Raw genomic sequence first — 26717 nt, 5'->3', positions numbered from 1 at the left:
GGCGGCGGCGCGGGGGGCGGTGGAGCGGCGGCTGCCGATCGCTTCCCTTTGATAAGGTCCTGGCAACTCCGTAGCTGCTCCGGGATGGCGAGAGAAAGCGGGCAAAAATTAAAATAAACCCTCCGAAAATTAGAATGAGTCTCTTTTCCTCCCGAATCCTGAGCCCTCCACGTGCAGGACCTCGACCCTGCGCACGCCGCGCACCGGGGATGCCCGGGGGTGGGAGCACCGGGCGGAGCAAGGGGAGCTCCCCCTTCTCCTTCTTTATCTTATTTTAATTTTTTGGCCTGTTTTTTCGTCTTTTTTGTGTGCGCGGGAGGCGCGGGGCCGCGCTACCGCCCTTGCAGGACCGCTCCGCCGGCCCCCGCTTTGATGCGCGCAGCGCTGGCGGGGAGAGCCCGGGGGGGCGGGGAGGGGCGGGGGGAGCGAGGGGGAGGAGGCGGGGGAGGGACTAGCGCTTTTGTATTTAAAATAAATAAAATAAATAACCAGGGGAGGGAGAGGAGGGAGGCGCGGATCGCAGTGGGCTCGTTCCCTCGCAGCCCCCCCTCCCTCGCCCCCCCCTCTTCCCGATGCTCTCCGATGCGGTTGCACCGCCGGGGAGGAGAGGAGGAGGAGGAGGAGGAGGAGGAAGGACAGCGAGGGGCGCGGGGGGAGCGGGGCCAGCCTGCGCGCTGCCGGCGGCGGGGAGCGGCGGGGCCGCGGGTGCGCAGCGAGCTCCGGCTCCGCGGTGAGTGGCAACTTCGGGGGCAGCGGCCCTGCTCCCGCCGCCTCATTTCTTTATTTTATTTTATATCTTTTTAAAATAATACGGATTTTTCTTCCTTTTTTTTTTTTTTTTTAATTATTTTTGGGTGTGCGCGCCTCGCCGTGCCCGCGCTGCGCGGGCGCGGTGCCTCCGCGGGCGCGGCCGGGATCGGCTGTTGCACAGGGCTCGGAGGATCCAAGTCGCTTCGGACTTTTCTCCCCCCCCCTTCCCTCCCTACCCTTCCTACCCCCTCAGCTGCAGCTCCGACCTCTTCCAGCCCGTCGCCATTTCTGGAGCAGGTTTTTATTATTATTATTATTATTTTATTATTATTATTGATACTATGATTATTTTGCACGCCGATCCAGCGCCGGGAAGCCCGGCCCGCGGGGGTCGGCGCCGCACGGGGGCTGCCCCTCCCCACCCCCCCGTGCTCCTTTCTATGGATTTTCCTCTTTCCGGAGCGGTTTGATGGCTCCGGGGGGGGGGCGGCGGGGGGCCCGGGGTGCCCCGTTGCGCCCAGGTACGGCCGTCGCGCCTTAACCCCCCCCTTGGATGATATAGATTTTTTTGGGGGGCGGGGGGGTGTTTGCTCCAGCACCTGGTTTCCGCAGAGAAGCGCCCCAAAAAGCCCTTCTCCCGCGTTTCGGGGGTGGGGGGGACCCGTGAGCGTCCCCCCCCCGGCAGCGCGGTGCTGCTGGGGCGCGCAACGTGCGCGCTGGAGGAAGGTGAGGGGAGAGCGGAGGGTCCGGGGGAGGCGGGGAAGTGCCAAAATGGAAACCAGATGCCGGGGCAGGGACGCCCTGTGCTGCCGGGAGGTGTCGGGGGGGGGGGGGGCCGCGCTGCCCACCCCTCCGTCCCCCCCTCCCCGTCCCAGCCCCGCTAAAAGTGCGCGGGGAGTTGAGCGGCGCGGAGCTGATGGTCGCGATCGGGCTGGCGATAGAGCCGCGCTCCCTCTGCCCTGCCTCTCTCTCTTTTTTTTTTGAACGTGAAGAGTTGAAAAGCCTGTTTACTTTTTGTCTTTGATGTTGGGAGGATCTGGTTTTGATTAGATCAATACTCCTTTTTTCTTCCCCCCCCTCCCCCTTTTTTTTTTTCCCTTTGCAGAGAGGAGGCTCAGAGGATCCCCTGCTGACTCCAGGCAGAGGCGCAGGCAGCAACTGGAGGAACTGGGAGCCCCTCTCCCCATCAGGCTCCGGAGCCATGAGCAGCGCCGTGGTCCTCACCCACCTCCCAGACCCCAGCAGCAGCTTCAGGGAAGACGCCCCGAGACCCCCCGTCCCGGGAGAGGAAGGAGAAGCACCATGTCCGACACTCAGCAGCTCGTTTCTCCCCAAAAGCCAAAGCTTCAAGGCCATGCCGGTGCCTCCTGCCCCGCGGAGGAATGAGAACGGGCTCGGGGAGCCGGAAGGCAGCGCATCTCCAGACTCCCCCCTGGCCAGATGGACCAAATCTTTGCATTCCTTGTTGGGAGATCAAGATGGTGCCTATCTTTTTCGGACCTTCTTGGAAAGGGAAAAATGTGTGGATACCTTAGACTTCTGGTTTGCCTGCAATGGTTTCAGGCAGATGGACCTTAAGGATACCAAAACTTTAAGAGTAGCCAAAGCTATATACAAAAGGTACATCGAGAACAACAGCATCGTCTCCAAACAGCTCAAGCCTGCTACCAAGACCTACATAAGGGATAGCATCAAGAAGCAGCAGATAGATTCTATCATGTTTGATCAGGCACAGACTGAGATTCAGACTGTGATGGAGGAAAATGCTTACCAGATGTTTTTAACTTCTGATATATACCTCGAATATGTAAGGAGTGGAGGAGAGAATCCTGCTTACATGAACAGCAATGGACTGGGGAGCTTAAAAGTTGTCTGTGGCTATCTCCCGACCTTGAATGAAGAAGAGGAATGGAGCTGTGCAGACTTTAAAAACAAAATCTTGCCTTCTGTAGTTGGACTATCCAGCAAGACGTTGAGGGTTACAGCGAATGTCAGAGCTACGGAAACGATGGAGAATGGATACAGGTAAGGGACCCCCTGGATATTGTGCTTTGTTTTAACTTTGAGGACTTTTGAGAGTGCTTTTCGGGAGGCCACTGGGGGGGTGTGCTGGGCTGGGAGCACGGCTGCTTCCCCGCACCTCCAAACACTGGAATTTGGGGGGTGTTGTCTGCGTTTGGGGATTTTTTTCCCCCTCTGTACAGAGGAAAACAAGATACTGTGCTCTTGAGCCCTATTGGCTCTTTCAGTTCTCTTATAGATCAAAAACTTCATAGCAACTATGTCCTCTGGACATACGTTAATTATTGGTTCAACTTTCAAACCTATTAAGAGCAGTAGTAGAGTGGATCACAGAGGCGCATGAATAATGTAACCTACTAGTTCCCCAACTCCACCATCAACCCGTGTTTAACTATGTTGGTTATGTGGGAAGCAATTGTGCGGTCATGGAGGAGGAAATGTATGCACTTACTGCATCAAACTCTGCAACTTGCACAAAATCTGCTTTGATTTTGACCGTGCATGTGTGATCTACAGCCTCTCCCATCGCGGCGGGTGTAGGTATCATGTCAAAGCCATTCAGGGTGGCTTTGAGCCAGTGCATACAGGGCGATATTTAAAATGGGGTACTTAAGGTAATAGAGACATTCCAGGTGTAGAGTAATCATAGATCTTTGGTGTTCTCTGTAGATCTTTGGTGCTCTCCGGTTGGCCGTGTGCTCAAAGTTAAACTCGTTAGAACGTGGTTGTGTCTAATGGCAGCTGGTGAGGATGTGGGGAGCGTTGTGTGGTGGCGGGGTCTTCTCCTGCCCTTGTCTTGGGGTGCGTCTGCGTCGAACCCTTCTCTTTTGTTGGAAATGTTGGTGTGAGGGTGAAGAAAGTAAGAGCTGTCTCGAAGTGAGGCGGGGGATGGGAAAGAGAGACTCTGATGAGCAAATGATGAGTTGTATAATCCTCTGAAAATGTATTCTTTCCTCTCCCCACCCTTGCCATAAATGTGGATTGTTGAATTAGGGCTGAGAGGAGAGGGCTCTGCTGGCAGATGTGCGCTCTCCTCCGCTGGCCCGGGAGGTCGGGGTTTGGGATGGTGAGTGTTTGACATCTCGTTTACAGGAATTTTGAGAGTGTGTCTGTGATTCATGGACATCAAAGGGCGTCGGGCTTCTCCTGGGGAGGCTTTGCTGGAGCGCGTCCTCCTCTCCGGCCCTGCCGAGAGCTCCCAGCGGGGAGGGTCCTCGGGCCCCCAGGGTGCTGTGGAGCCAGAGGCCTCTTTGGTCGCCTCCTGGAGGGGTGATGGAGGGGCTGGGTGCGGGCGCTGGGATGCGCTTGGCCCCAGCGTGGCCTCTGGGCCTCTCCTGCCGGGGGGCTGTGGGGGGCACTGGCTGGCAGCTGGTCTGTGGAGCACTCGGTTGTTGGGATCCTCATCTTGTGCCTCAGTGTTACGGTCTGAGCATCTGCTGTTCTCCAGAACCTGGTTTGAACTGCTGCCCTTCGCTTGCTTTCCAGGAGGGGGATGTTTGATGCTTTTATCTCTCAGCCTTTGTTGGTGTTCAGTGCTGGAAGGGCTTGGCTGTAATGTTCTACCAGAGCTGCAGGCCCTGCTAAAAACCCACATGTGCCTTGTCCAGGAGAGCTCTCGCAGAACGGTGGCTGCTTGCCTGATTAGTGCTGGGCTTTTTTCCTTTTCTTTCTTTTTTCCTTTTCTTTTTTGTCCAGGGATTAATGCAGCTTGCTCCTCACATGTCAGATCTACCCTCCTAGGACATTAGGTGGTGCATTTTGCTTTGATCACCTTCTGTTGAATTTCCAGGAGCTTTTGCTCTCCATGGGGCCAAGAGATCTCAATGCAAAGAGAGGGAGGTCAAGCTGAGCTGCTTCTCAGTTCCCCCCTGAGCTATCCATTTGTGAAGCCACTTGTGCGTGCATGTGCTGGAAGCTGATGAGCATATGGATGGGTTATCTCTCATCACTCAGCATTTAGGATTGTGTTTAGGATTGGAACTGAAGCTTGCACAAAGTCTTTCCTGGTGAGTGGCCAAACCACACCTCCCTCCTCCTGTGTGTGATGGAATTAAAGAATTTCTGCTCAGTGTGTGATGGTTTTGAAGCGCTGTGCAGGCTCCGGCCGTTTGCTTCGGTGGGTTTCAATGTGATTATACCAGTGAGAGGCGGGAGCACTGGGCTGAGCACACCTGATACTGGGAGCAGAGCGATCTTGGGCCAGCGTGGTGTTTGGATGGGAGACCACCTGGAAATCCCAGGGCACGGAGTCGTGGCCAAAACCACAGCAAACGGGAGACCACAGAAACCGTGCGAGCTGACAGACTTTGGCTCCAGCATCAGTGATGGACAGGAGCAGGAGAAGTCCAGTGGAAACACGGTGTTTGCGCCTGGCTGCAGGACAGACGCACGCGAGCTGCTGCTTGTATATTTGGAGCCCTAACACGGGGAATATTTTAACTGTAGAACCTCCCTCTTGGCCTTCAAAGCGGCTCCCCTCCCCTCGAGGTTGTGCTGTGGTTAAAACCGGCCTCCCCACGCCGCGCTGGACCTGGCCCCACGCTCCAGGAATTCCAGCTATTATTTATACGCGCTGCTAAATTTATCACGCGTGAGTTTGCGCTACGCAGAGGGCGCTTCTCCCTTTGCTGTGCCGCCACCGGGCATGGGTTTTGTTGGGTCCAAGGTGGACTCACCTGTCTCTTGTGCCATCGATGGGGCTGGCCGGTGGCCTCTGCCCTTTGAACACCAGTGGCCAAGTTATTGGAACCAAGTTTGGCTCCAATTATCAAAGTAAATGATGCCATTGTAAAGCTGTGCTCAAAGCAGTGTTCTACAATTAGAGCATGGAAGCTGTGATTAACATACTTTTGTTAAAATATACCTTTATTTTGTTTTCTTCCCAGGTTTGTGCATGCGTTATTTTTTCCCCTTTTTATCCTTAAACCCATGATTGCCCAGTGATGTTTGTCCCAAGAAAATACTTAATGAGATTCAGTTTTGCCTCAAAATGCTCCTTGTAGATTTTCTTCTCTTTCTGTATAAATCTGTGGTTTGAAGTGCCAGAGTGCTTTTATTTCTAAGAAACAGAGTTTGACAATAAAAAGAACCCAAACGAACCCACACTCTGAAATTTCACCCTCATAACGGGATACAACCAAGACCCCCTGAAATTTTCTTGGCATTATAATAACTCTGATATGCCCATTGCCCAACATAGCACGTAGAGAGTTACATGCTGTGTGTCATCGCATCAAGATAAGAATAGGCTGAGAAACATCAGACATTCTCCTTGAAGCTCCAGAGCAACTGCTGCCTGACAGCTGAAAACACTTTGCATATTGAGTTTGGAGCTGGGGTGTGTGTTCGTGTGCGCAGCATCCGCGGCTGGAGACCACTGCTTTCCGCTGGAATTTAAAACCCTCCCAGGCAACTTGATGCATCTGGGTGCAATTACTGTAGTAAGGTGGTCAAATAAAACAAACAAAAAAAAAATTAAAGCAAAACAGCCCCCGTTGGTTTTCTTAAAGGATGTGGGACAATGTGTTGGTGGTGGAGTGTGGGGAGTTACTTTAGAAATATGTAAACTTTGGGGATTTTTTTTGTTGTCTGTGAGGTGTTGCTAAGTGGATCAGTGCTGCATTTGATTACTGATGGGAAAAGGAGTTAGTTCTGGCCACTTTCTCTAATTGTGTCTTTCCAAACGCTGTGTTTGGACACACCTCCTCTCGCTGTGCTGTATTCATACAGACCTGCTGCCTCCCCCCAGCCTCTCCAGCAATCACATCTGCTGGAGGAACACACCAAAACAGCCCGTCTGGGTCCAACCAGGGGTGACACAGACACCTCCCAGCAAGGTGCTGGTCCTGTGCCGGGGAGCATCTTGCATCCCTGAATGCCATGGAGCATCCCTGAGCCCCAGGGAGCATCCTGCATCCATGGACCCCATGGAGCATCCCTCACCCTCAGGGAGCATCCTGCATCCCTGAGCCTCATAGTCCTCGGATGTCCTCTCAAGACCTGAGGTGGTGTCAGATCAAATAGTTCTAAGAGCTGTGTCCCTTACACAGCTGACCTAAAAGCCCACCAAGGACCTAGGAAGGGTTGCTTGGACTGCACATCCCCGTGAATCCGAGTAGAAGGCTGCATGGTTTTTAGAGGAGCTCTTTTTGTAGTAGTGGGATAGCTTAGCTGTCACCCACATGTGGAATTAATTTATCTTTGAAGATTTAACTTCTTTCCTGTGGCATTCCTTACTATCTCTTTTTTTTTCTTCTTCCCATATATATATGTTTTAACATCTTGATCTCCCCATCAGAAATGCCTTGGCCTCCTTTGGAAAGGAATGCAGCCCCGGCTGGGCTGAATACCTGCCTGCAACCAGCCCCGCGCCTCTCATACCAGAGAGGCCCATCTTCCCCACCATGCTTCCCCCTCCTTTTTGTTTTTTTTCTTTTTCCTTTTTATTATTATTATTATTATTTTTAACTTAAGCCTTTGCGGAGGCTCCTGTTTTCGGTGCAGGAATGCGCGGGGGCGCGGGTGCCTGGTTGGGAGGGGTGGGGAGTGGGGCGGTGGGAGGATGTTGCTGCTCACTTAAACCCAGCTGGTCCCCTCCGACCCCCCGTGGGGGCAGGGAGGTGAAAAGCCCATTAAAAAAAACCTGCCGAGCCTGCTGGCACATTCCTTAGGCCCCCAGTCCTGGGTAAGTGGCCCTAATTATTAAAATCAGCAGTCCTTATCAGATGACAAGGCCTTTTGCTTTGATATACAAAGGCAGAAGCTTAACAACCCCATCCTTCCCTGGAAGAGGAACAAAATGGGCACCTTGACATGAGGCTTTCAAATGTCCCTGCATAATCCCCTTATCGCCTGCCCAAGATATGTATATTGATCCTGGCTGGGAAGTTGGAGTAATGGGAGGTGGTGGGGAGGGGGACGCCTGGGTCCCTTCCCCCGCAGGTCCCCCTGTCCTGTATGGTGACCCTGCCATGGTGAGCCTGCCACACTCCATCACAGCCCGTGTCACTGCCCATGAATTTCTCACGCGACCCCTCTTGGGTACTCAACTTGAACATCCAGGCTGGGCTTTGGGTTTGCTTCTCCAAGCAAAGCCAGTGGTGTTGGTATCACTAACCCACGTGCCTGTTCATACAACCTGCTGCTCCTGTCCTCGCATCCCCCATCCTCCTCTTCCCTACCCAGCTCTGCACAAAAACACAAGTTGAACAAGGAGCGGGTTCTCCTACAAACTGGGCCTTTTTTTTGCGTGTTTTTGTACTGTCAGGAAGGTGACACCCATCCTTGGGAGGCCAAGGCCAAGACAGCAGATTTCATCCCTGTCTGTGCCTCCCCTGACGTGGGGTGGTCCTGCTCCAGCAGTCCCAGGCAGTTCTCTTGTTTCAGGCAGCGCAGATACCGTAACTTGCGTTCCCAAAGGGGCCCTAACTCCTGTCCTCAGAGCAGACTTCAGCATTTATTAGCTGGTGCCTCAGTGGCTTTCAGCAGGACTTGGGCTATGAACGTCTTCATCTTTTGCCTGCTGGCCTCAGCAGTGCAGCATCAAGCTGTAAGGACCAAGTTTTTGAAGGTATCCAATGATGTAGAGGTGCTTCCTGCAGTTTTTTAAGGTGCGCTTCCAATGCTAAAAGCAACATCTTTAAAGTTGGACTTTGGTTGTGTTTAGACAGAGTGTGTCCTGGTTGCTGCCGATGGATGGCTGGTGGCTTCTAAAGAGGTTGAGCAGCCAACGTGCATGGTTCCCATAAGGAGAGCGCTACCACAAAACTTGAGTGCTTTTCTCTAGCCCAAGACTGGTAACTGGATTCCTGTTTTGCTTGTCTGTAGGTCCTTCAAGAGGAATGACCCCGTTAACCCATACCATGTGAATTCTGGCTACGTTTTTGCCCCAGCGACCAGCGCGAACGATAGTGAAATATCTAGTGATGCCCTGACGGACGACTCCATGTCAATGACGGACAGCAGCGTGTAAGTACTTGGTGTCGGCTGGGTCCTTTTGGGATGTGCTGCCTGTGAATCAGCTGTGCCAATGCACGTGGGGCTTACGGGAGTGATGGGTCCAGGGTCATCACCCAGTGTCTGCTCGCCGGTGATTCGGGGCCACTGAAACGGAGGTTTGTGGCCAAACCGAGAGGTGTAGCAGGGCATGGTCACCTCGGTCTTTGTGTTGCTGGTGGTATTGGATGGAATAAAACGATGAATCCTATTGCCGTTCTGCAGCTGAGCAAACGTGTTTTCCCCTATGCTAATGGTGCCGCCTGACTAACCCAAGGAGCGAATCTCCCTGAGCCTTTGTCTTAAGGCCAGGCTTCCTTAACTGGTTATCAGTCATCAAAGAGGAGGAGATTACTTCCTGTAGGAAGTACTTTCTGTAATTAAAGTTTGTCATTAATGTCAGAATGCACATTAATAGGGCCAGTGACCTGAGGGGGCAAATAGCTGCTCATCTGGTGTTGCTGGGACAGTCTTCAAAGAGCCCTTTGAATGGAGCTGCGTGGAGCAGGTCTGGGTGTTTCAGGAGCACAGGGATGAGATGATGCTGTGGCTGAGCCCAGGAATTGCAGGGTCTGCCTTTTCCTCCTGGCTCTGCTGAGAAGTGTGCAACTGGGAGAACTCCTTTGGCCATTCTTCCTGGGTTTGCCTTCCCCAGCAGGAGAGAAATGGTGCTTTTGTGCCTGTAGAGGAGACAGCAAGACTCACGTAGTGCTCTTAAGGACCGTTTTCTTCAGTTGGGCAGAAGGCAGATGTTGCTGTTTGTGTTTCATGATCTTCATTTAAGTCCAAGTGCTCTAGGAAGGCCCACCTGCAAACAGTGTGCTGCATTCCTGCTCTTCTTCTCAAAAGCGAAACTTCTCCAGTGTCTTTGTCAGACGTGTGCAGTGATTACTGTGCACTCCTCGGAGAGGTTTGCATGCTGGGTTTTTAAAGTCAATATGCGTGATGATGCACAATGGAAAACAGGATTTACCAAAAATCCTTGATGAGTAAACAAAAGCTCTTTTTTTTTTTTTTAGATGCACATGTGTGTTTTGAACTGATATTATGGAAAAAAATAGTTTGTTGTCCCACCAGATTCCCTTATTGAACAATATTGGCATTAAATAAAAGAGCTGAATCATAGGGTGACTTCTTTATTTCTTCTTACTGGCTCTGGTTGTATGTGATCATGTGTCAACAGAGCATTCATTGGGTTAGTCATTTCTGGACCAGTGTAGGGTCACTTGGGATTCACAGGGCTAGGATTATACCCTCTCTTCACAGCAATGCCAATTGTAGGCCTTATACAGATGAGAGCACTGAGTGAGAAATAAAGTGCATGGTGGATGAAAGGCTTAACTGAATCGCTTTCAGCCCATTGTTAGTCCAGGGGAGCTTAGCGGGGATGAGAGGGCAGCAGCCTGCTTTGAAATTTGCTTGAACAAGTGAATAGGAGCTCCCCATAAAGCCGCGCGTGAAAGGAGCCTGCCTGTTTTTTCCTGCCGTAACAATGGCCCGAGCAGGCTGTGAGAGTTTGGGGAAGCTTGGCTGATTAAACTGCCCGCAGCTCCAGGTTGGGGGGCGGCGGGGAGGGCTGGGGGGGGGAGGACGGAGGAATATTTCCAACTGCAGAGCCGGTCCCCTGGGCATCCCCGCGGCCACGCTCCATCCGCGGGGCCGGGAGCGGGCGGGCACGCCGGGCGGTTTTGGAAACGGGAGGGAGAACTTGGCACTTTGGAAGGCTGGGCTTAAAGTTAAGGCTGATGTAAAACTTCCTCTGCAGAGGCGAAGGGCCGCTGCCAAGATTGCAGTGGAGCGTTGGGGGCTCACTGCTCCTGGCACCTGGAGCTGCGGGTTGCGGTGGTGCTGGGGGGTGCTGGGGGGCACAACCCCGCTGTGCTCCCACAGCCCCGGCCCGCGAGGTTTTATTTTACCCCCCTTCGACAGAGCACCCGGGTTTGTTCTGTTTCGTCAGGGCGAATGCAAATTAGTTCTTTTGGCTTATGTTGGTATCAACTGAAGAGGAAAAACTTGTTCTGGAAAAGTCTGTCAGACATAGCAGCAAAGTGAGGGTTTTTATTAAAAATCTATGTCTGAACTGTACTGGAATTAGGAGACATCTCCCCAAAATGCACAATCTGCCCTTTTTTTGATATTACAGATGCCAGCGATCAGTCTGTCCATATATATATTTTGTAATAGCCACAAAGCATCATGCAAATTTATATTTCAATTTCTTGATTGGGTGGGGGGGAGAGGAAAGGGGATTTTTTTTTTTTATTTGCTTATATCTTATTTATGGATTTACTTTGGACACTGGGGAATGCTGCTGAGCAAACTTCAAATATTACCTTATCTTACAAACCAGGCTTTTGATGTTGGCAAGATCAGAGGCTTGTTTCAGAGCCGTTGCCAAATGAAGATGGGAGTGAATGCATATGCGCATGAGTCTGATATTTCAAAGCAGCAGTAAAACTACATTCAGGTTAGGTCAGGCACATCTGAGTCAAAAGGCTAAGATAATTGGCTCAGCTTAAATGGCAACTGACTGGGTAGAAGACTTCAAACTAGTGTTTCCCCCAGAAACAGATTGGCTTAGCCCCAGCCTGGTTAGCTGAAATGTTTATAATTAAACTCTACTATTTAGTACCTAAACTCTGTAGCTCTTCAGCCCGCAGCTTTTAGTAGCCAAGAAAGTGAGTGCAAATGTCGGCTGCTGGAGCAAGGGGAGAGGTGCCACCTGGAGAGCTGGGACTAACCGTGTCCTGCCCTGAAACCTCTGCCCAGGCTCAGCCTTTTCACTTCAAAGACGTTTTCTCCTGGTTGGAAGGGTCTCTTTCAGTATCAGGGTTCCCCTTGCCCCCCACATCTCTTGCTGTGCTGAGCCTGGCTTCAGCTCCGTCCATCGGTCCCTCCAGCAGTTGGGGATCATCCGCTGGTCACCCCTTCAGCCCTGGCATTGTCCCTTTTCCCCCTGTTCTGTATGGGTTTAGTCAGCTCTCATCAAAGTGCCTGTAAAGTCCCTCCCTGTTCCCCAGGCTGACTTCCCCAAGACAGCCTTCCCATCCTAGCGAAATATATGTTTTTTATATATTTTTTTTTTAAATTCTGCATGTTGTTGCAAGTTGTAAAGCTGCTCTGACAAGGCAGGGCTGTAGGCGCAGGGGGTTTGGTGCGGAGCTCTCTGGTGCAACCAGAGGAGTTCTAGGGGAAGGAGCAGCCTTTGTACCGACCTCAATGAGGGTCAATCTCGAATAATGTGAGGAGCCACCCTGCCTGTGAATGGCACGAGTCCCTGCTCTTGCTTCATCACCTGTCCCGGGACGGTCCCTTTGGGCAGGATGGTCCCCCGGGAGCTGGGAGCATGGGGACCCCCATGAGATGTCCTCCCAGCTTGCTGGCCACAGCAGAAAGGTTGGGGACAGCATTTTGTGCTCGGAGAGCTGGAGAGAGGTGGGGAGCTGGGAGGGCTGTGGGGCTCCCTGTTGTCCCTTGGTTGTGTCCTCAGGTGCCTCATGTTGAACCCACAGACTTTCATCTGCTTCCCTGCTCTTCCCCATCTGGCCTCTCGTGCTGCCATCGGCAGAGGACACCTCCTCTTTAATTGAATTTGTTAACAGGATTAGTCCCCTCTGTGTGTATGTGTGGAACGTGCTCATGCTGGCATTTTACCTACCTTTAAAATGCCTGCTTTTCTTGTTACTCCCTGTATTGAAGGTCTTCTCTAAGAGACCCTTATGTCAGTAAGCATCCATGAACAAATGTTTCTCCAAAGGTGCAGATGATTTGGTTTTCACCTTAGATTTGCTTTTCCCTTGTCCTTCCCCAAAGCTGAGACATGCCGTGTGCGCCAAGCCCTGTTGCCACGTGGGTTTGTGCAGCAGAAATGCATAGTGGCCACCAGTGGCTGCGGTCGGTGGCCATGGCCGGCTGCAATGGCCATCGTGTGCCAGGACACTTGCCCGGAATGGGCTCCAGAGCTGCATCTTGTGCAACGGGGACATTAGGACTTGTGTATTCATGGATCAAGTCTGGAAGAGGCTGATATTCATCTTGTGCCATCAAGGACTTTCTCTATGGTCCCAGCGTGCTCTCTTTTATTCTCGAGATTTTTCCAAGTTTTTTAAGATGAAATTGTTCTGGTCTTTCATTCCGGGCTTTGCAGCTTAATCTTGCTTGTGAATACAGTTTGGTGGCAACTGAATGCTTTGGCCAAGATCTTCACAAAGGCCTGCGATAGCATGCTTCAAACATTAGAGCATGGCATCTGGTCACCCTCCTCAAGAGAGGGACCTGTTCTCTCAGGGAAGGTGTTCCATTGCACCTTGTCTCCGGCTGCGTGTCCAGAACATGTCGGTGTGTCTCCACCGCCGCCGTGGCCATGGGAGGTGGCACGTGAGGTCACGGTGCCATGTTGGCAGCGCGAGGCCACCGCTGTCTGCTCAGCCTCCCTGGGCAGGAGCTATTTTCTCCACTCGGGAGATGAGTCAGGTGTGGGGGCAGGTGGATGAAAGGGATGGGACCGGAGATCAAGGTTCTTCAGTCAGTCTGAGGGAAGAGGTGGAATTAGACATTCAGGATCTCCAGGCATGCTCTTCCGGCTGTCCCCGCTGTCTCTAGAAGGCTCTTTAATCTTAACTGAGGTAAACTTTTTGTGTGGCTGGATGAAAACACCCCATGTTGCCCCGAGCGGGTTGTGTGGGGGGCTGTTCCCACTGCTGCTCCGCACTTGGTCTCTTCTTATGGCTTCCTGGCCATGGTCCAATGTGGCCAAGGGGAGCGATGTCATGCCCGAAGGGTACGGTCCAGCATTGCTCCTGCCCCGCGGTGACGTGCCTGTGCCGGCCGGCCTCAGGGCAGGAGGAACATCTCGGATCTTTAGTAGACCTGGAGATGAGGAGCAGCTTTTTGGTGGCCATCCATCTTCAGCCTCTTCCTTCTGTCCGCAGTGCCAACACCCCACGGGCTGTTTCACAGCTTGAGGAAGGTTATGGTCTCAGAGAGCGTAGTTTGGTGGTAAAAAAGTAAAGAAAACAAAGGGCAGAAGCAGAAACCCAGCATTGGAAGGGCCCTTCTGTAAGAATTCTCAAAAGTGAAGCTGATGGGATCTTTGGGTGTCTTCCCGTGCAGAGTTGCCTTCAGCTTGCTTTTCAGCTTTTGCTTAATTACTGCACAACCATGTAGATGGTGACACAGGCCCTTCCCAAGCTGCCAGATGTTTGAGGCTTCTCCTGGCTTCAGGTGACGTCCGGAGGGCTCAGCACCTCTGGGAACGTGTGCCCGTGGCATTTCTTGGGTGGTTTCAGAGGTGATGGAGAAGTGTCTTGGTTAGAGCACGGGGAGATCCCCGGCTGATGGTGACTTCTCTTTGTGTCCAGAGATGGGATCCCCCCGTACAGAATTGGGAGCAAGAAGCAGCTCCAGCGGGAGATGCATCGGAGCGTCAAGGCCAACGGTCAAGTTTCTCTACCTCATTTTCCGGTAAGTTCAGGTGGGATCTGCAGGGTTTGGGTCGGCCATGGGAAATGCTAAGACTGGGAATGGGCACAAGTGGAAGGGAGGAGAGCGTTTCCATCCCTACGTGATGCCAGAGCAGAGGTGCTGCCTGGTGTTGGGCAGGAGACAAAACCTGCTTTTCTACGGTCACATTTTGACACCTCCCTGAAAGCCAGGTGCTAATTGGGGCTTTTCAGCAGCAATGAATTTGTCCTCCTGGTCTCAGTCCAAGCAGAGGTGACCCAGTTGGGTCTGGCCACCACCCTGACACCTTTGTTGGTGCTGAGCAGACCAGGGCTTGGCCTCGTGTGTCACCAGCCTTGGGAAGCACATGGTCTGTGAGCTGGTGGGAGGTGGGATCTCTGGAAAGAGACGTTTGCAGTGGATACGTGTCTTGTTTAGAGGGGATCCGATTGCAGTGGATACGTGTCTTGTTTGGAGGGGATCCGATTGCAGCAGATACGTGTCTTATTTAGAGGGGATCCGATCCGCGGCCTCGCCGTGCTCTCAAAAATTAACTCGCTGACTTGCTAATTCGGTTGACTTGCAGACTCCCGATTCCTGCAGCGAATAAACTGTTTACACAGACAAGTATAAACTTATCTTGTCTTGAGATTAATATGCTAAAATTCCTCTTTCTGCTGTCTTAAGCAGCAAGAAATCATAGATGATATTTCTGGTGGAGGAGGGGGGGTGGTTTATGTGTTTTTTCTTCTTTTTTTTTTTTTCCCCCCTTCCTCCATAAAGAAAGTTCTATAGCCTGAGCTTGTAAATTAGATTATTTTGTCCCAGGGCGTGCAAATCGACTTTCTCTGTAAGGCAGTGCTTTGATCAGGGACTGAATAGAGCCAGCTTGTGTAAGAGTGACAATTTCCAGCAGAGTGGCCTTTTTCTACCCTCACATCATTTCTGGAGCTAAGTGGTTGCCGGAGAGAGGCCCCACCTCATCTGGTGGGTAGTATGTGAAAGAGTTGGCAGTTCAGCTTTCTGCTTTCAGGGGGAAAAAGAGAGAGGGAGAGTGGGGGCGAGGAGTGGGGCGCATGGGGGTGACAGGAGGGAGGGCAGAGTCGGGTGGGTGGTTTCTTTTTCCTCTTTTTTTTTTTTGTTTTTTTCCCTTTTCCTGCCATGTTTGCTTCTTTTGGCAGAAATTCGTGTTTTGCCTTTTTATATTCTGCACTTGATTTGGAGATGTTCCCTTTTTCCCTTGATAGATCTGCTTGAGGCAGCCAAGCTCAGCAGTGTAGCACCGCTAGCCTGCAGCAGCTTTCTTCATTTTCTGTACAAAGAGATGGAGGGGGGGGGAAGAGATCTAGGACACTGTTGAGACAACACTACCTCAAAGGTGCCCAGTGTGTAGCCGGGAAATAAATTACCAGCACTTCTCTGATCTGCAACCGTTTGACTTCTTTTTTTTTTTTTTTTCTTCTTTCCCTTTTTCTCCCCCATCTTATTTTTTTTAATTTCCAACTCCTTTCTGTTTATACTCACTTTATTCCTTGAGTTAAAGTCTCTCCCTCCCACCTCAGAGGTTTTTTTTTTTTTCGGGTAGTGCTTTTTTTTTGATGTTTGACAACAGTCTTTGAAGATTTTCTACTTCAGAGTAGCTACTGATGGGCTGGTTGTACTACAGAGAGAACAAGCGGGGTTCCTCAGAGTGCGACCAACTGCTCCTGCCGAAGGCAAACGCTGGTGGGGAGGATGTCACTCCATGAGGCCACAGCACTAGCTCATAAAAATCCAGAGCAGACCATGCCTAGTTGCGGTCGTCTTTTCATCCAAACATGGAGACACAACAAGCGTAGCGGGGCCGGCGATGCCGCTCCGGCTAAGCACCCCGTGCCGCCCGCTAAACATGCCTTGTACCTTGTGTCCCCGCTCCTTGTAGAGGACCCACCGTCTTCCCAAGGAGATGACCCCGGTGGAGCCGGCCGCCTTCGCCGCAGAGCTTATCTCCCGGCTGGAGAAGCTGAAGCAGGAGCAGGAAACCATGGACAGTCTGGAGGAGAGGCTGCAGCAGATCAAGGAGGTAGGAGGATTAACCCTTGCGGGGCTGGGCAGAGCTCGCTGCCCATGCTGCATGTGCTGCCTCTGCTGTCCTTGCTGCCCGTGCTGCATGTGCTGTCCGTGCTGCATGTGCTGTCCGTGCTGCATGTGCTGTGCTTGCTGCATGTGCTGCCCGTGCTGCATGTGCTGCCCGTGCTGCATGTGCTGCCCAGCTTGGCGAGGGGTGGGAGGGGGCCATATCTTTTGTTCACACTGCAGTTTGTGTACCCATGGTGGGGACATCCTGCTGCATGCCTCCCCGTCCCCTTGCATTGATTCCTTCTTCTCGCTTGGCCGGCAGGATGAGGAGAAGGAAGGCTTGGAGCTCCCTGCCAGCCTGCAGAGCAGTCGGGAGATGGCGAACCCCCAGCACCCACTCTCGCTCCTGCCCTCCGGCAGCTACGAGGAGGATCCCCAGGCCATCCTGGACGAGCATCTCTCCCGCGTGCTGAAGACCCCCGGCTGCCAGTCGCCCGGCATGGGCCGGCACAGCCCCCGCGCCCGCTCCCCCGACCGCCTGCCCATGGGCAAGCTGCAGCCCGGCGCCGCCTCGCCGATGGCCTGCGCCTTGGTGGGCAAGGGCTTCATCACCAAGCAGACCACCAAGCACGTCCACCACCACTACATCCACCACCACACCGTGCCCAAGACCAAGGAGCAGATCGAAGCGGAGGCGGCGCAGCGGGTGCAGTGCTGCTGCCCGGCGGGCGGCGACTACTACTGCTACCCCAAGTGCAAGGGCCACCCGAAAAGCACGGACCCCCCTCTTCCTCTCCTGGAGCCCTTCGGGTAAGTCACGACCATCTCTCTCCATTGCACCACCCCAAACCATCACCCTGTCACCCCCTGGATGTGGGGTGGTCAGGACAGTGCAGGGGGTTAATGGTGGGCTTGTGTCCCCCTCTCACCATCAGCAGGACGGGGACGCTGCCGAAAAGGCCGGGCAGAGGAGCGGAGAGCGTCGCCGTGCCGGCCGGGGACGGGGGGCTGCCCGGCCCCGGTGGGGTGCAGCTCCCGGGGGGCGAGGCGGACCGGGCACAGAACGTCTGGCAGTGGATGCTGGAGAGCGAGAGACAAAATAAGCACAAGCCCCATAGGTAAATATGCAGCTGTCTACAGCAATATCGCTCCCGGTAAATATTTATATATTACATGGGCTGTCTATTTTTACAATCGCTAAAAACAAATGAGACTCTTTGCTCCTCCGGTTTAATATAAAAGCTGTTCCGCAGAACCAGAAAAACCACAAAAATGTCATGTTTTTGGCAATAAACCTCCTTTCATGTTATGACAGACTTTTGAGAGGGAGCGAGCAGAATAGGAGCTGCTATTAAAGTCATATTTTCCAGCTTTTCTAACCCGACTTCTTCCCCTCCCCAAGCACACAAAGCACAAAGAAGGCCTACAGCTCCGACTTCGCCAAGGGGGCCCCCGGCCGCCACCACCCCTGGGGGAGCGGCAGCCACCCCCGCGGGGTGCAGCCCGCGCACCCCTTCGTGCAGGACCCCGCCATGCCGCCGCTCACCCCCCCCAACACGCTGGCGCAGCTGGAGGAAGCGTGTCGCCGCCTCGCCGAGGTCTCCAAACCCCAGAAGCAACGGTAACGGCGGCGGGAGGGGTGGTCCCGGGCCCGTGGGGGGCTTGGGGGGCAGCCGGGGATCGGGGAGGTTTGGTGGGTGCCGTTCATGCTTGGGCTGATGGGGGTGAGGTGGGCGATGAAGGTGGTGGACCTGTCCTCCTGGTGTAGGTAGAGGGTTGGCCATGGGGCCGTGGGGATGTGTGACGCGCAGCTTGGCCAAGCCCCAGGGATGAACCTCCGTGTTCCAACCCCACCCTACCCCGGCACAAATAGTGTGAATCCTCTAGACTATTACTTCCACTCTTTTGATGGCTGTAATTTGCCCGTTTTTCCTCTGGGATGGACTCCAGCTACATACCAAGTGGAGAATTGGACTGGTTATCATTCATTTGGGTATGGAAGGATAAATTAGCCCACAGCATTTTTAATTCTTCCTTTGATTGTTTACAACATGTGAGGGTTGATACAAAGAGCAAACTTAACGACCCACAGGAGACTTCAATTAAGAAGATTGTATTTCAACAATTTTTTTTAAAGGTTTTTTCCTCTTTTTATTTTCCCCCCTTGCCCTCCCGCTCTCCACTTCAGATGTTCAACCTCAAATCAGCAGAGGGATCGAAACCACTCCGCTGCTGTTCAGGGGGGAAACGCCCCTTTCTGCAATGCAATTCTAACAACAGAAGAGTGAGTATTGCACGTGTGGAAAAGGATTGGGAAATATATATATAAATATATATAATAATTATATTTTCATTAAATGTATGGTGCTTTGTAAAGAGGGGAAAATTCTTCTATCTGAAATTTCATCTTTCAAACGTTCTTCTTAAAGAAAGAACAAAACATTTTCAAATCTTGTCTCTGGCTCTTTTTAACTTGCATTCCTGTAAAGTGGACAAAGATTGGATTAGTCTAATTACAGGATGGTTCTTTTAACAAGAAATCTGCTACAGAGAGGTCTAAAATGGCCTAAATAATTAAAGTTTTCTTTCTTACCCTCTTCATCTTAAGCAATGAGTAATGTTTGAAGTCCAGACTGAGCCACCTGACTGGAGCCTTTCATTTTTAATTGGTTGACCTTAAGTCCACCAGCTGTCTTTGCTAGCAGCTTTTTTTCTGAAGCCACTCTACAAAGACTTAGAACAAATTAGGAAGACTAAATTACTGCGGACTAACACTTTGTGACCTTTTGACATGCCAAGTGTACATTGCCTCAGAAGCAGTTGTAGATTTGGCTGCATGGCATTCACTAGAGCCTTGCCATTTTGTTGGGTAATATTATTTTAATTATTCTTTAAGAAGGGTTTCTTAGTGCAGACTTCAAGATCCAGTTAGTGTTACCCTCACTGGGGAAAATCAGATTACCTGTGTGCTTCAGGTGAAGAATCTGGCCGTGGTTTTGCTTTGTGAGCTGTTGGTGGTTGCAGGTGGTTTTGTGCACCAGGGAGGAAGCTTGGCAGGTGCTTTGCATGAAGGCAGATGAAACGAGCCTTTTGAAATCAGAGCTGTGCAATCCTTGGGCTTGCTCGGTCGAGGTCAGCCCATGGTGAGTCCTACACACATTCAGCTGGCCCGTGGTCCTGCGCCAATGCCTCAGCAAGGGTCTGAGCTCCATCCCTCGGTTCTCCCACCCATAAAACGGGATGAGGTCTCTGGCACTAAGCGCTGTGCGAACGCTGTGTGACGAATTCCCCACGAGCACAGGAATATCTGACTTTTTGGGTCACACCCAGGATATTTCTGACCAGCGTTACGTGTGGCAGAAACACTGCTAGACCAAGCGAGGTGAAACGGCTTGTTCTCAAATGGAAAAATAGAGGGTTTTTGTGTGTGTTTTCTGTTTTTCAGTCACAAAGAGCCAAAGAAACTGCCACTTGTTCACACCTCTCAGTCTACTGAGTTGGTTGTCACCTATTTTTTTTGCGGAGAAGAAATTCCCTACAGGAGGATGTTAAAGGCCCAGAGCCTGACACTTGGGCACTTTAAAGAACAGCTGAGCAAAAAGGGAAATTACAGGTAAGAATCTGTGATTTGTTTGTTTTTTAGTATATTCTAATAAGTCAAAAGAATCAGCAGATACTTTGCAGGTCTTCCTGCAATGACATGTTTATATCGCTTTTTGGAGGCTGTAGATCTTATTCTCTTCCCATTGAAACCAAGAGCAACTTGGAGATGGAGAAGGGCACCGCGGGGTTCAGCTTGGCTGCGGGGCCACCTCCTGTCCCCATCCCTCCCCAGCCGCCTCCCCTCATTGCATAGAGATGTAAACTGTGCGGCTTTGTGCTCCAGCCCTTGGCCAAAAACCGTCAACACCAGGGAAAGCTGGGATGGCCTTTTGGCAAAGGCATGGAGCGGTGGGGTTCAGTTTCCAGGCTGGGCTCAACATTCATGTTAGTGCTGACCTCTTGCTTTACCTACTCATTTAATTTTTTTTTTTTTTTTTTTCTCTTATTTTGCAATGGTGTGGTCAGTGAATGGTTGGGATGGTGCATCTGAGTGGACGTGTAGCTGAGACGCAACGAGCCCTCTTTTTGTTAGGGAAGAACCTCTGCCCTGCAGGGAAGGCTCCACCAGCGATACCCAGTTCTTCCTCAGAACCACCAACAAAAACCCTGCCCGTCTGGTTTCCAGGGCCCAGCTCCCAGTTTAACCAGTTTGCCGCTTCCCCTGCTCTGCTAGTTCCCATGGTAGTAGCTTCACGTTGGCTATTTTGGCTGCACTTTCCCAGCGGATCTGAGCACTAGTGAGATCACCTGTTGGCCACTTCTCCCATGGGACGAACAGAAGAGGGAAGTTCCAGCTTTAAGTGTTGAATTTGCATTGAATTTGGTCCTTCAAAGAGCCGGGAGTCCTGCCCTGTGCTGGCAGCCTCCGATTTGACATCCAAATGGGTCATTTGGGTTTGGTACAATGACTTTCCAGCTGGTGCTCCATCACCGACCTGTCTCTAAGCTGATCAGAGGTAGGTCACCCAAGGGTGGGTGATGCTGAGCTGGGGTCTGAAATACCACCAATCCTTCCCAAAACCGTCTTTGCAGCCCACCCAGCTGCCATCAGATGGCAGCAACCTGCAAGTCCACCCAAGCTGGGCCACCTCCAGGAGGGGTTCCTGGGTTTCTCACACCCTTGTGCCATTTTCCAGCCCCTTAAGCCTCTCCTGGCCCCTTGTGTTCCTCTTCTGGCTGATGCAGCCTCCTGTCCCAGTTGCAGACCAGTTTCCTTGGCCTCACCACTGGTGAGCTGCTGCTCCACTGTCTCTATAGTCCCCGTCAAAAAGAAAAGAAAGAAAAATATCTTATCTTTCCATTTGTTTTCTGTGACATTTTTCGTGTGATGCCCAAGCGCAGGAATAGGCTCCTAGAAACTTCTGTGGCCCGAAAGTCCCTCCAGGTGCAATTATTTGTGCCTTGTCAGACTGTAATTACTTTAGAAAATGTTTTTAAGTGACTGACAAGGATGAAACAATGTTTTGCTTAGATCTCACCCCTTTACACCTGGGTAAAGACAATACAGAAATTTATAAAAGGAACTTGGGTATGTGCCCAGTATTTTATCTTGCACAGACACAAGGTGAAACTAATTACACAAATGTGTGTACCTCCAGGGAATCATTTTGATCTAAGCTTTGACTTTTGGCTGGACTTTGAGGGAAACTGCGGGTGACCTTCAGGGAACAGGGCCGCAGTGCCCGGAGTAGCGTGTGTGTTACGGGGAGGCACTAACTAGGCCGCTTTGGTCACATCTGGCATTGATTTCTTTTTAAGGCACATTTAATAAGCATGTCTTTGAAGCCGTTGCCTTTCATTTAATGCACAAAGACATGCAGAAATGCTCCGCTCTCCAAATTCTTTATTGATTGGATCAGTTTGCGAGGCGGGTACCTCGGGCTCCCGCGATGCCAGAGCCGCGCGGCCGTGGGGCGGCCGCCGGGAAATCGCCGCTTTGCTTTCCTTCCCCCCCACCAAAAAAAAAAGAAGGCATTAAGCAGTGATTTAATACCGATGGCGTTAACAAAAAACAAACATACACGCACAAAAAAACTGGGTGGTGTCGGGTAATCTGAAGATGGCAGCGGTTCAAAACAGAGCTGTAACGCCAGGCCTGCTCGCCTCGATTGGTGCCAGATGTCCCAAAAAATATAAAATAAAATAAAAAAAAAAAAGGAGCGAAGCTTGCCACATAAAATATGTTTCAATGGAAAGCCCGTTTCTGAGCAAATAAGAGCAGAGCGACTTGTTTGAAGATGTTTGGGGAAGGACTTTTGTTTTTGCTTTGCCTCCTTTTTTCCCCCCTTTTCTGTCTGTGTGAAATAAGGTTGTAATTATGCAAAAGGTCAGAGAGTGTTTTCTCAAATAAGAATTTTTGTAAACAGAGCCAGCACTTGGGCTTGTGGAGGAAGTTATTGGGAAGAGCGGCTGTTATCTGGAGAGGAGAAAGGAAAAGGGAAGAGAAAGTTCTTTGTAATTCATTCATACTTTGCTGGGGTTTTTGGTTGAGTTTCAAGGCTGGGGAATTGTGGCCTTGACCTGCAGCATCACTTTGGTGGGAGTTGGGCCACTGACTTAGCGAGTGCAGCGCTTAAAGAAGATGTTTTTCCTTGCTGAGCCATTAAAGATACAACATGTGTCAATTCAGCTTGGAATAACTTTACAAAAATAAATCCTAACCATACCTTGACTAAATGGAGTTGGTTTCATCTCTCTGAGTAAAAAGCCAGCTTTTATCCCCTTAGCAAAATAATTTTAACGTACCCTAAAAATAAATAGATCTGCAAGCTGTTGTTACTGAGTATGTTAAAAATGCGTAACAGAACATTCACGAAAAAAATACCAAATTCTAGGAGCCGGCTGTGGCTCTTTCAGTTTTAACAGTAAAAGTGAGCTTAATCTGATCTCCTTTACTACCCTAAAAAAACGAATAACTGCAAAACCCTTTCCCCTAACAAGGAGCTGCCAACCCCAGTTGTCTGGAAACTACAGGGGAGGGGTTTTTTAGGGTTTTTTTGTATCTTTTTCTCTGGGAATCCATCCGATGAAGGTTTTTCCGTCCCTGGCGATGGGATGGCAAAGCGCTTTTCCGAGGAGGTGTGCGGCGGCAGACGGACAGGCTCCCTAAATGCTACCCCTCTGAATGGAAGCCCTTCATTTGTGCATATGCAATTAAGCAGCCTTAGAAGGAAGAAAGCTCCAAACGGGATAAAAGGAACCTTTAATCAAGAAGCTGAACGGTCTAATTCAGGATAATAGAGGGGTCCTCGCTGTTTGACACGGGAGGGGTGGGGGTGCTTTTTTGTCCCCGGGAGCGTTGGCTTCGTGATCTGACGACCCGGAGCGGCACATCGCTCCCAACCAGCCGGAGTTTCTGTCACTTAAAATGGAGATGGGAATTAGGGATTTGCTTGTGAGGCTCCCAGGTTGTTGTTTGTTTGTTTTCTTTTCCCAGTTTCAGCTTTTGCGTTGCAGGAAGCCGGGATGGTTTTCTTTTAATCCATCCTATGCCTGAAAAGCCTCTCCTTTTAATAACAGTTGCTAATTTTAAGCTTCAGCTTTGAAACGAGAAAACACATGAAAGAAGGTGGGGAGAGAGGGGAACCTTAAGAATGCTTTGCTTTCAAATGCTGTTTGTTTAGTTTTTAAATAAGATATTTGAGCAGAAATCACCACGCTTTCCAATTTTCTTCACGGCTGAGGATCTCCACTGCCAGTGTGTGTAATTTACTCACTGTTGTGAGCGCTGAGGAGGGTGCACGGCCCCGCTCGCTCCGTCCCATCGCCACCCTGGGGATGCTCTCACGTTGCTGGACCTGAGGTTTCCCTGGTCAGGCTGGAGGAGCATCCTGGGCTAGAGAGCCTGGAAATGTTGTGGTTGAAAGAACTGCCAGAGCATCCTTTGCTTTGCCTTTTGATTGTTAACTGTGTTTTAATTCTCCTTACCACAGATACTACTTCAAAAAAGCAAGCGACGAGTTCGACTGCGGCGCGGTGTTTGAAGAGGTTTGGGAAGACGAAACCATCCTGCCCATGTACGACGGAAGGATTCTCGGGAAAGTGGAAAGGATCGATTGACGGCGTCTGTGTTTCTTAAAAGTTAAGCTAGAAAGGTCATTGGACACACAACAGTAGTGATGACAAGAAAATAACAAAACCGAAGGAAAGTTTTGAACCAATGAAGAAAAATAGTGAAGTCTACGAAGACTTTGCTGAGTTAGCCTTAGAGGAAAAAATGGCATTTATTATTCATGAGTTGGGTACTGAGATGATAAAAACCCTGAACTATTTATTAAAAACATGACCACTGTTGGCTATTGGAGATGCAGGCCGTGTTTGAGAGACTTCCATACATAATATATGATTTCCTGGGGATCTGAAATCTATGGACTAAGAGAAACTGTGTATAGCTTACCTTAACATTAATCCTTATTGATATTTATTGAACAGTCTGTTTTCCCTTAAATCCAGTTTTTGGATATGCTGCTTTAACAATGGAGAAGAGATGGGCTGGGAAGGGGGGGGATGGGAGGAAGGATTAGTTTATTTTTTTATATTGTTCCCACTATTGAAAATCGAGGAGTTTGGCTATGAGCGCATTTGTGGGGTTGTTAGTTGGTTTTTAAGGGGGAGGAGGGAAGGAGTGACATTTTGCCCAGTATTCCTCCAGGTGAAGACAAAACTTTTCTAAAGAAATAATAATTAAAGCCGAAATAAAAATACTGTCCTACCATTCATCTAGAGCCCGGTGCATTTTAATCTATGCTGCTCTAATTTGAAATAAAGGTCTTAAGCGTTAAGTGCGTTAGATGCAATAGAACAACAGCGACTTGTTTTGTCCACGGATTTCTGCGGTGTGAGGTGTTTGCTGCTGTCAGGGCAAGGGCCTGGAGAGCGGCAGAAACAGCCGCTAAGCTCCCATTGCTGTAGTTATCGCACCAAAAGGACACACTGCAAAAGCCAGGTTAAAAGAAAATTGAAAGGTAAAGTGTGTATTCCACATAGCTAGCTCATTTGGTTTAGCCATTCTACGTCAGCGCAACTCGTATTTCAAGGACGTGTATCTGCGACGGGGTTTCCGGATGCACGTGGTGACGTGCAGTGGGTTTGCTTGGCTCGTGGGGTTAGTTTTGTTTTGGCCTTAACCTTCCCGAGCCCCCCGTGGGGCCGTGGGGGCTCCTCAGAGCTGGGGGTGTGTGTGGGGAGCTGGCGTTTCTGCAGTTGGGGTTTGTGTTGATTAAGTTAATCTGTGCATTCTGTTTGCCATTGCTACTTTGTATATAAGTCTGTATATATTGTAGAAAAAAAGAAGAGAATGTATGGTGAAAATATTAATACACTATCTCTAGTGTTTTTTAAATTGAATCAGTACAGTACCTGTGCCTGCATGGAGTTACAAGACCATGCGTCGCCCTATATTCAGGGTTCAAGCTTTCCCTTGTTTGTTTAAGGGGTTTATGTATAAATATATTTTATGCCTTTTATTACAAGTCCTGTACTCATGACTTTTGCCATGGCATTTTGTTCTACTTATACTGTAAATTATGCATTATAAAGAGTTTCATTTAAAAAAAAAAATTACTTGGTACAATAATTATTGTAATTAAGAGATGTAGCCTTTATTAAAATTTTATATTTTTCAAATTAATATTTTCTGACTTTTTTTTCCCCACCCTAAGTGGCTAAAAAGATTGGTTGTTTTTTTCTCATGTGTGCTGGTGGATGGAGATGGTGGCTGAGCTGTTCCTGCTGGGGAGCTATTGCAACCCAAGTAGGCAAGGCCTCATCATCATCATCATCATCATCATGCCCTTGGATGATTAAACCATTTACAGCTCCTTCAGGTACCTCGTGGTACCTGCATGGCCAAGCCCGTGGCGCTGGTCGAGGAGCGGGGATTTGCTCCATGCGTGGGATGGTGAGGCCAGGGTGGGGTGTCCAAAGGGCCATGGGGATGTCCAAAGGGTCGTGGTGGGCCCAGTGCTGGAGCTCTGCAAAGTTTCACCACGAGGTGCCAGAAGGTGGTCACAGCCTTCCCCAGGTGCGAATGAGCTGGGACTGCTCACCTGCTAGAACAAAACCCAGCTTTGTAAAGCCCTGGCTAACGTACCTCCAGTTTGGGTGGTACTTGGTGGAAGTGGCTGAGCAGGACGAGCTCTGGGAGCTCAGACCCGGCACCTTCCCTCTCCCTGCTGGTCACGGCACAAGACCTATTTCATAGCTAAACAAGCTTAATTTGTCCCCGAGAGGAGCCGCCCGGTCCAGGGGGTGGGTTTGTCTCCCCGGCTCAAGCGAGCAACCCTGGAAAAGCAATTGAGCAGCTTTTGGCCTGTCCTGGTGGTAACCAATTCCAACCTCTTTTCTTCACCTACACCAATGGCACCAACTGTATTTTCCCCCTCTCTCTCCACCTTTTTTTTTTTTTTTCCCTATGAAGTTTTAAATTATCTGGGTTATTTTGTGTGTATGAGAAGACTTCATTTAAAACATCAGTAAAACTTCTATCAAAGGGCTCAACTTCACACCGAGTACACAGAGCTGGGGACTGAATCCTGCAGTTCAAGGGAGCTGCAGGCAGTTTTACACATTTAAATGGATGGAGCCTTGTTTTAAAAAAACCATCTGAAGTTCATGGGGTTCATCTTAATTGATAAGCTGGACATAACGGATGGGTGTAGGGAGACTTCAACAACATAAGGGAAGAAAGATATTTCATTTTCCCCCTCTCTCTCTTTTTTTAGTCTACCATCAAAGGTTGGGAACTTAGCACTACATCCTAGTATTATTTTTCTTCTGCTATTAAAATGAATCACACTGTGCCTAATTCTTCTTGGGAAGATGAATGTGTTTGAGGCAGCTTGAAGCCA

At 50.4% G+C, this 26717-nt stretch overlaps 1 protein-coding gene across 2 annotated transcripts; it reads left to right on the top strand.

The window, feature by feature from the left end:
- Positions 1-581: 581 nt before the first annotated feature.
- AXIN2 (axin 2) lies at positions 582-25500 on the top strand. 2 transcript variants are annotated; one of them, XM_082067123.1, is made up of 11 exons: positions 582-730; positions 1856-2775; positions 8599-8739; positions 14127-14229; positions 16130-16270; positions 16589-17076; positions 17205-17384; positions 17669-17887; positions 18455-18550; positions 19712-19879; positions 23802-25500. In XM_082067123.1, the coding sequence occupies exons 2-11, from the start codon at positions 1952-1954 to the stop codon at positions 23926-23928; spliced, it is 2487 nt and encodes an 828-aa protein (XP_081923249.1). In that variant the 5' UTR covers positions 582-730; positions 1856-1951; the 3' UTR covers positions 23929-25500. The 2 variants fall into 2 exon arrangements, with proteins under 2 accessions (XP_081923249.1, XP_081923248.1); XM_082067122.1 differs by having other exon boundaries at positions 17202-17384.
- Positions 25501-26717: the final 1217 nt, after the last annotated feature.

The sequence above is a fragment of the Streptopelia decaocto genome (assembly GCF_964273445.1).
Source record: "Streptopelia decaocto genome assembly, chromosome: 16".
Classification (NCBI taxonomy): Eukaryota; Metazoa; Chordata; class Aves; order Columbiformes; family Columbidae; genus Streptopelia; species Streptopelia decaocto.
This window is presented reverse-complemented; position numbering and strand designations above follow the sequence as displayed.

What these genes read in the sequence shown, in the direction of transcription:
- AXIN2 (XM_082067122.1), top strand. Translation starts at nt 1,952, where the DNA reads ATGAGCAGCGCCGTGGTCCTCACCCACCTCCCAGACCCCAGCAGCAGC. An exon ending in AATAAGCACAAGCCCCATAG is followed by an intron (nt 17,385 to 17,668) that starts GTAAATATGCAG and finishes CCCCTCCCCAAG; the next exon opens with CACACAAAGCACAAAGAAGG. An exon ending in TCCAAACCCCAGAAGCAACG is followed by an intron (nt 17,888 to 18,454) that starts GTAACGGCGGCG and finishes TCTCCACTTCAG; the next exon opens with ATGTTCAACCTCAAATCAGC.